Source organism: Cricetulus griseus, assembly GCF_003668045.3.
Source record: "Cricetulus griseus strain 17A/GY chromosome 1 unlocalized genomic scaffold, alternate assembly CriGri-PICRH-1.0 chr1_0, whole genome shotgun sequence".
In the NCBI taxonomy this organism is placed as follows: domain Eukaryota; kingdom Metazoa; phylum Chordata; class Mammalia; order Rodentia; family Cricetidae; genus Cricetulus; species Cricetulus griseus.
In genome coordinates this window covers 23668557-23677540 of record NW_023276806.1, presented here as the reverse complement: position 1 = coordinate 23677540, position 8984 = coordinate 23668557, and the positions used below count along the sequence as shown (strand labels likewise).

Here is an 8984-nt window from a genome sequence, read left to right as displayed (position 1 = left end):
CTTTTTCATTACTAGTTATATTGCTGATAAAATGCCACATTCTGGGAACCAAACAGAATCTGAATAGTTCTGTCATGTTGAAAATTTACTAACGTAGAAGAATGAGAAATTAGTCCTAATTATCTGTTAATTTGCAATTTTATGAGTATTTTCTCTTAATCGAATACTTACATTGTATGAACTGTACTTACATTTTCAAGCAGCTTGTTATTTATTTTATTATTTTATAGGGTTTGATTGGCTGGCAAATACGTGCCTAGACGTTAATGACTGCCAAAAAATTCCACAGAGTAACATTTGTGTTATTGAAATCTATCCATTGCACTTGTCCCCTGACCCAACAGCTCAGCACACATTGTATCCACAAAGTTAGTTGTGGACACACCTGGAAGAAAAGGACATCTTATTGGATGGAGACTGGTTTTTTAAAGCATTCATGTGCAGAGGCCACTTGCTAGTCACCCAAGCAAATAACCTCATAAAAAGCCTGAAGAGTCAGCTAAAAAAAGCTGGATCATGTAAGAGTTCCTTTGTATTATCAACTTACTTTTGGTTCCTAGGTAAGAAGTTTGCCCACTGAGCACCGGTGCCATTCTGTAAATTAATACCAACAAATGGATAGTGGGTTTTTTTTTTTTTTTTTTAAAGAATTCACCTTCAAGATCCTTTAGTTCGAGGCCTTTCCAGGCAGGGCTTTTTGTGTCATGTATATGCGAATGCTCACCCAGCATCTGTTGATCTGAATTGCTCCCAGTCGTGAAGAAATTGCTCTCCACATTAAGGCTTGGCATACTTATGCAGAAAACCTCCTTCTGGCAACTGCCCTGGTACAGCAGCCTATTGCCCCTGCTGTGAGACAGCTCACGACCCCGCCTTCCTTCTCAGGACGGTCCTTTGTTGTTCTCACCTAGGCCCGCATTTTGCTGCAATTTCCCCTCCTCCCATATACACTCTCGGGGCGGGGGTGGGGGGGAGTGGGGACGCCCGAATTTCTTATGAGTAATAGTTTTTTTTTCCCCTTCCACCTCCTTGCTCTTCTGTTAGCTGTGTGTCTGTTTTTGAACTTGCTGTTCTTCAGAGGGTAAAGCATACCCAGTCTGAAAGGCATGAAGAACGCTTTGAATTTTTTTTAAGCCATCTGACAGCCAAGCCGGTTTCACTTTATTTCTTTATTTCTGGATCGTTTCATCCACCGGATATAACCTTTGTCCCCAAACACCACATTCACTTTACACAAACTTGTTGACCTCACACCCAAGTCAGCTTTTCTTGAACCTTCATCTGAACAAATAAACATTCCTTGTGATCTGCGGATATCCCGAGCGGCGTCAGGAAGGGCTGGCAAGGACCATGCTGGCTCAGCTAGCCCACCAACAAGCGACTGATTCGGTTTCCTCTTTCTTCTCTGATTTTAAGAAGTGAGGCAAAAAGCCAATTCCTGTTAATTTCTTAGACAATGCAAGGGGCTCTAGACTCCGTTCCAGGAAGCTGATTCCTTGGAGGTAACAAAAGTGGGACCTGACACCAGAAAGGGGGCTAGGGACCCCATCCTGGAGGTGGGTTCCAGGGAGGCAGAACTAGAGAGAGGTTAGCGCCCTAGGCTCTGCGCCCCGGCGTGGACACACTCGGGAGCTCAGCCTAGAGAACTGTGACACCACGTGCTGCAGAGGCGGGGACAGTACCCCCCCTCCCCCTCTTATCTCTAAAGGGTGCAGGGCAGGATCCCAGAGTTTCCCAGAGATAGGGGGGAAGAGAGAGAGAAAGGGAGAGAGAGAGAGAGGGAGAGGAGAGAGAGAGAGAGAGAGAGAGAGAGAGAGAGAGAGAGAGAGAGAGAGAGAGAGAGAATATATATGTATTTTGAACCTCAGAGTCCGACATAGACACCAGAGGTGAGAGGCTACTGTCTCCTTCCTATCAGCTTGCCAAGTCCACAGCCAGTAGAGAGAGCGTCCCGAGTAGACGTGGGAAGCTCAGAACCCCGAAGGCGCGTTTCTCTGCAGCGGCTTGGGGGAGAGGGGAGGTAAACAGTCGCTACCCTTCCACGTCTGCCGCGGGAAAATAAAGCCTCAAGACAGGAAGAGGAGTTGGGGTTGCACAGTCAGAGAGGATTTAGTTCTCCGAAGTGTGGCGCGGTTGGGGCTTTATATCCGGGACAAGCGAGTGTCACCACATTGTAAGCAAATCCTGGGGCCTCAGCGAACCAAGCTCGGGGCAGCTGGCCCCACGCCCGGCTTGGAGTTCGAGACTCTGACCACGCTGTGCTCTGGGGCCTGCAGGCTGCTGACCCGGTGGCCTTTATCTCTGTCCCCCTTTGTTCCTTTTATCTCAGGCTCCGCAGGAGGCCCGGAGGGGCCACGCTGCCTATCGCCTCCTGGCTGTGCTAGCTCTTCAATGCCCTGAAGGTCTGAGGCTGCAGAGGACGGGGGCACCGAGTGTCTCGCTAACTGGGCCAGGCAGTGACGCGGGACGGGCAGCCCTCCCACCCCAGGGGCACTGACACCCGGGCACCCGCGCGGGTCTCTGCATCCTCCAGCTCCGCTGCTGCGCGCTCCAAGCGTTCCACGATGACTCCCGGCCGGGCAGTGGCCGGGTGGTTGCTCCTGGCGGCCACCAGCCTGGGACACCCTGCGGAGGGGCCGGAGCTAGCGTTCAGCGAGGACGTGCTGAGCGTGTTCGGCGCCAACCGGAGCCTATCGGCGGAGCAGCTGGGGCGCCTGCTGGAGCGGTTGGGGGCTGCAGCCCACCAGGGAGCGCTGGAGCTGGGACAGCTGCACTTCAACCAGGTAAGGGGCAGCCCCGTGGTCCACGATTTCCATCCCCAGAGCAGCCTTTTCTAGGAGGAAGAAGCGCCAGAGAAAGGATTTCGTGAAGTTTTTAAGTTTGAGGCGGTAACTGATGAATGGCACTTGACTCAGCAGGGATCTGGAACTAGGCAGATTCTGGATCTGGCAGCCAGAATGATAAACTGAGCCACCAGAGGCTTGCTGGTCTATAGAAAAGTTGATAGAAAGGTTTATGAAGTAGTCGAGGGAGGGAAGCCACCCCAAGACTTGCATCTTAGAAAGAACGGCACTTTTCAATCTTGCAGAAAGAGAGCTATTTACTTAACTTACACAGTCAGCAGAAGGAACCTGTCACATGTGGTGCTTATCACCTTCAGGGTGAGTGACCACTCCCACTTAAAAAGTGCTCTTGTGTATATTGCGTAAGGGCCCTCATAGCTGAAATGGTACACCGTACAGATGGGGAAACTGAGGACACCTTAAACTCAGATCACAGCGTGGTTGGTGTCTCAGTCGGTGGCAGGCTGGGGTTAGAGTTCATCTCTAGTCATTGTCGTGTCTGTAACGTGTTTGATTCTAGAATTCATTCAAAATAATAAAAAAAACACGGTTCTCATACTTGGGTTTGAGGACGGGCCTGAACTTCAGAGAGTAATTAAAAATCACACTTGCCACAGAGCTGGGCCTATGGCTTGATGACGGAGGCGCGGAGTTCTGTTCCCCAGCACTGCAAGCCAAGGGAGGGGGCAGTTAAATCAAAGCTTCAGGCCCCAATTCCTGCTTACCAACTCCTGTTAAACAGCAGACGAAGCAGTTCGTACATCCTTTATCATTTCGGGGCGGTGGTGGTTAGCCAGAAAGCCTTCTATTTTGGGAAATTCTACCTTCTACAAAATCTGCTTTTGGAAACATGGGGTTTTCCAATGAGCCTGATCTTTGATATTAATTAAGGAAACTTTACTCCAATCAATTCCTTGGCATTCATCAGTACTATTGTTAGGTTGCCTCCTCCCTCCCTCCCTCCCTCCCTCCCTCCCTCCCTCCCTCCCTCCCTCCCTCCCTCCCTCTAATTCCTCCTTCCTAGGGATTAGAATTAGACATATTGTGTCTAGCATACAAGTCAAGTGCTCTAGTACTATCTATAGCCCCGGCCCTGTGATTTTGTTTCTGTTAGTAATGTCTTTCATCAGTTAAAATGTATATAACTCACTATGTAGGGTTTTCTGATGCTGTTACATATGGCCTTTCTTTGACCTAGAAGGATTTTGTGATGCCCTTATGCAGGATTTTTAAACATAAATGATCTCTAGTTCCAGTTCTTGCATGCTTTTTATATTTCACTCAATGTTTGAGAAATTACAAGTTGCGAAGACTGAAATATCCGCATTTTTTAATGACATATTTTGAAATAAAGCAGATACCAGTGTAGGTGTTTTCTGGGCTGACTGTATTATCTTCTTTTAAAGAAAAAAAAAAGCAGAGCTGACTAGTTTCTAGGTAGGTGTGGTCATTTGCTTGGAATGAAGTTTAGGGACTGGACTTGAACTGTATCTGTAGGTCACATACTATGCTGACTTAAAGGATAGCCTTATCTGGCAGTGTCTGGAGGTGAATTTTAAAGGGGCCAAAGACCCTAGGCTACCCTTGCCAAGATAGTAGAGGGTATGCCTAAACTATTTAGGAAAATTGGTTAAATTTACTAGTAATACAATTCTTAGTTTATAAGCAGGTAGGGTGTCTCAATAGGTAAATTGTATGTTGATAGCTTTATTTTCTCTCTCAAGTTTGCATGTAAACTCTCATTATGAGCATCAAAAAGAGACAGGAAGAAGCCCATAATTAGCTTGGAAACACCGAGAAGCCAAGAAAAACTCCTGCACTAATCAGGCTTAACAAATATCTATTTGCAGTTCTGTGAAGTCTCAATGAAAACAGCAATCATTGGTGGAATGATGGCAATGCTAATCTAGAAGAATCCATTAATTCACTGGTAATTGATAGATAGACTTGCCAAGGCACTTAGATGTGCCCCAGTGAAATTTAGGACCTTTAACGTCGTCATACTCAAAAGAATGCAACTTCAGTTCTCTGTCCACCACTGAGAGAACAATGCAAAGTTTATTGTGAGAAATTAAATTATCTGACTTTGAAAGAGTCTGAGAAAGTAGAAGGGTTCCAAGGGCCAAAAATTTCTGAACCTTCTACAAGGTCTGTCAAGAAAATTGTACTTTTGAATGAGAGCTTTGATAACAGTTGAATCAACTTCTCTCAGGTAATAGACTATTGAGCGTAGCAGGTTTGTTTGTTAAATTTGGAATTTTTGTGGGGTGGTGGTTATTATAGGTACTATTACCTTGCTGCTTTGGGAAACAGAAATGACTTGTATTCATAGTGGAGGCAGTCAAACAATTCAGTTTACTACTTTGCTTTTTAATGGCTAATGAGGACAAAAAGAGTTAATTAAGAGAGCAACCCAAACTGTGTGACAAAGAGGGCCTTGGTAGCCAGACGGCTCTGGAGTGCCCCTTGAGTGACGTAGAGACTGATTTGTCCAGGAAAATGCTTACAAACACAAGAAAGGCCCAGAGGTCGGAATAGCTGGGAAGGAAGGATCTGCCTCTGTTTGTCCCCATGTTGTTTTCCCATTCTCTCCCTTTCTTTTCCCTTCATTTCTTCTTTTCAGGAACCTTATATCCACATTCTCTCATGTGGACATGGGTTAAACAGCTTGACAAAAGGGAATCCTCATTTTCTAGATTACTCTGCTCTCTCTGGGAACACCTCCAAACCCTCAGTAGCAGCTAGGCGGCACTAGGTTTCCCCTGGTCCCCCGGTACCCAGCTCCTTCCCTGTGTATCTTGCAGCCTTCTCAGGCATCAGATGCTTTCCTTTCGCATTGCTATTGTTATCAGGTTGCCTATTCTTAGACATGGTGTCTATTTTTAGACTATTTTAGTTTATAAACCATCTTTCTAAAGCAACGTGGTAGTCTTTCTTTGAATAACCTTCCATAAACTCCTTTCCACCAGTGAAGTCCAAATCCTGAGCCTGGTGTTCGAGGCCCTGCTTCCCTTTTGCCTACCTTCCTCTCTAGACTTGGCTCCCATGGAACTGAACTCAATGCACACTTCTGTGAATTTCTGTATGCTTTCGGGCAGTATTGTCCCAGAACCTTCCTGCCTCCAACCAGAAAGACCTGATTTCCCTTGAGTTCTCCAATCAAAATAAACATCTTAGAAGAGCCTAGTTAATCTTGTCCTAAAATCCAGGTAACCCACAATTTCTCTATTTTCTGACATCCTGCAAGATTTTTATTATTATGCTACTATCAGTTGCCTATGTATGTGTTCAACAGATGCCTCTAGTAACTTCTATAAACGGCAGTGCTCAGTTTAAATACAGAGTGTATTATATCACTCCTCTAAGCAATTCGATCCCTTTAAAGTCAACTATAAATACATTATTAGTGTTATTATCATTGTTGTTGTTATTACTGTTACTATTATTTTGAAGTGCTGGTAGTGGAACCCAGTGACTCTTAGGAGCTAGGTTCATGCTCTACTGTTTAGCTAGTCATAATCCCTAAACTTCAAGTGCTTTAAGGTAGTTGTATGTCTTTCAAGTTGTCCTCTGGTACCATATATGCTCACTTATGTTGAGGTATCTGTGTAGGCATCACATTCTGAGAAGTTTTGTTAGAGCTGGCCAAGCGTTTAGGAGGGATTCCTGAGGGATTCCTTCCTTCTGTGTGGTGCTGCATTAGTTGGTGCAATTGTTACCTACCATCTATGGGTCTTGATTGGGTTCATCTTCTCTGACAGTTAAAAAATTAAGTCAGAAATAATCTTGAGAGCAACAGGTAGAGCCATGGGAAATCTAAGACACAGCAGACAGAATCAACCAGTAAAGAAAGACTTATTATGGGTGAGGAAACACACACACTACAGTAAGGCACACAGAGAGAGAGACACTCTGCCATGTGGAGTAGGGCTAAGGGTGGGTAGGATGGGCAGTGAGGGAGGGGACTTGGGAGTCCCAATCTGGCCTCTCTTTGAAGGGACAGTTTAAGGTCTTTGAGGGATATTATTCTCCTAATTTAGGGGTTAGCCATTTTGAACAAAGACAGAGAATCGAATAAGCCCACACTTTGGGGTAAACATGATCTGGTACCGGCCTTGAACTTGTCCATAGGCAGGGATCCCTAAGCAACCAGGCCTTTGTCTCAGGTCAGCAGTGTTAGGAAGAAACTCTACTTTTGTCACTTTTATTATATATTTGTGACCCTTCCACTATCTGTCTGCCATCAGGGATCCGTCTAACTCCTAGTCCCTGACAATCACAGTACAGCATGTATACAAGTTTATCTGTGTTATCATGCTTTTCTGTTTTCATGACTGTCTCTCACACCAACGCTTCTCTCTAGTGAGGCTTTGAACAGGTGAATGGGAATGACCTGGCTCATTCCTGCTGGGGCTGATACAGTACCTGGTTCATCCCCTGTATGCATTAGACATTTTTCTTTGGAATTTTGGAGTCACTTCTCTAGGGCCTCAAATTCTTGAGGCTCCTGCCTCACCCTTTCAAGTGTTGGGATTAGAGGAGTTGCTCCACCTTGCCCAGATTTCATGAGAATTTTTTGAATTGATGAATGAAGGTTGTTAAGATGGATAGAAATCTGGATTTCCATATTTAGAGTTCATTGCAGCTGGTAGAACATATGTGCATACGATTGTATGCATGCTTGCATGCTATATCTGATTAGAGAACACAAACAGAAATGAGACTAGATCAGGCCTGCATTTGGAAACATTAGTTTCCAAACACGGAATGCATGCAATGGGTGAAGATGGAGACTGAGGAGGCAGCTGCTGTAGATTTTACAAGATGTCATGACTATTTCAGTTTAGAGATAGCAGAAAGTGATACAAAGGCTCTCCTCCCAGAGACTATGCAAAAGGCCTCCCCACTATGCATCATCTTCAACTATATTTATTTATTTGATAAGTATGCTATCACTGAACAATGTCCCTATTCTGAGGCTGCAATCTTTTGCCTGGAATGGTCATTTAATTACTAAGCCTTTTCTTTCTTTCTGTGCTCTCTGGTCCTATGAAGCTAGACATCTCTAGAAGTGGAAAGATAACTCCTGACTCACGTTAATGGATGACCATGGTAGCAGTGTATAGCAAAATTGCATATTGGTCAATATTATTATTGTATGTATTGATTATTGTCATCTGTTACATGTTTTTCCTGGGGTAAAGGCAATGATAGACATAGCATGGGGGGGCATTCTAAGAAGCATTAACTATGGGTGGACATGTTCTTTTCTTCTTTGGTCTTTCTGTGTTGAGGTATGAAAGGAGTAAATCTGGTGTGAATGCCTTCCAGCCTTCTGGTTCTCACGAGAGCCTGGGGGTGTGATGTAGAAAGGTGATGCTGGTTCCTTGTTAACGCTCCCAGGTGAGGGCTCCCTGCTGCTTTTCTCCATCACACTCACAGTTGACTCTACACAACGTGTTGTGTTTGCAGGCTTTGGTGAAAGGAGGGACCTGCATGATTCATTCATTTGTCTCATATCAAGAGCTTCCTTTGCCTTGGCACCAGGTGTGGGAGGGAGCCTCTTAAGAAGAATGACTTTCATTCTTTCCATATCTGACACCCAAGCGCATGTCTCTATCCACTTTCCCATGAGTCATGTGGAGCCTCTTGTATGAAATGTAGCTAATTATAGGTATAGTAGGTATTTCTAATATTTCATTATTTTATACCACCCTTTTAACTATTTTATTTGTAATATCACATTTTGTTGTCAGAACAGTGCTATGATAAATGCATCATTGTTTGTCTTACATATCAGGAGAATATGACACAGAAAGGTTAAGTGGCTGGACTACTATCATAAGTGGTGAGATCCCTGACAATCTTAAGCACTTTGCTGTAGTGCACATATTTTTGTTATAGTCTAAGAAAACATTTTATCTAGGTAGATAAACCATTACTTCATATTTTGAAGTATGGCCAGAAGTTACTATCAGTAACTTATCTGGTCCCATTGCTTAGTCACATGAAGGGAACAGTCATAGGCCTACAAGGGACCCGGTAAAGAGAACTGGTCCTTGTTATCAGTGTGTGTGTGTGTGTGTGTGTGTGTGTGTGTGTACACATGTGCTTGTACACACATAGAAACCAGCAGACAAC

The 8984-nt window shown here is 44.6% G+C and overlaps 1 protein-coding gene across 5 annotated transcripts in view; it reads left to right on the top strand.

The window, feature by feature from the left end:
* The first annotated feature begins 1324 nt into the window (after positions 1-1324).
* Positions 1325-8984, top strand: part of Slc39a8 (solute carrier family 39 member 8) — a 65555-nt gene continuing 57895 nt past the window's right edge. The window contains exons 1-2 of one of the 5 annotated variants that reach the window (XM_035450870.1): positions 1325-1502; positions 2330-2783. In XM_035450870.1, the coding sequence (XP_035306761.1) occupies positions 2565-2783 (219 nt within the window). In that variant the 5' untranslated portion in view covers positions 1325-1502; positions 2330-2564. The other 4 variants (XM_035450867.1, XM_027395770.1, XM_035450869.1 and 1 more) reach the window with 4 other exon arrangements.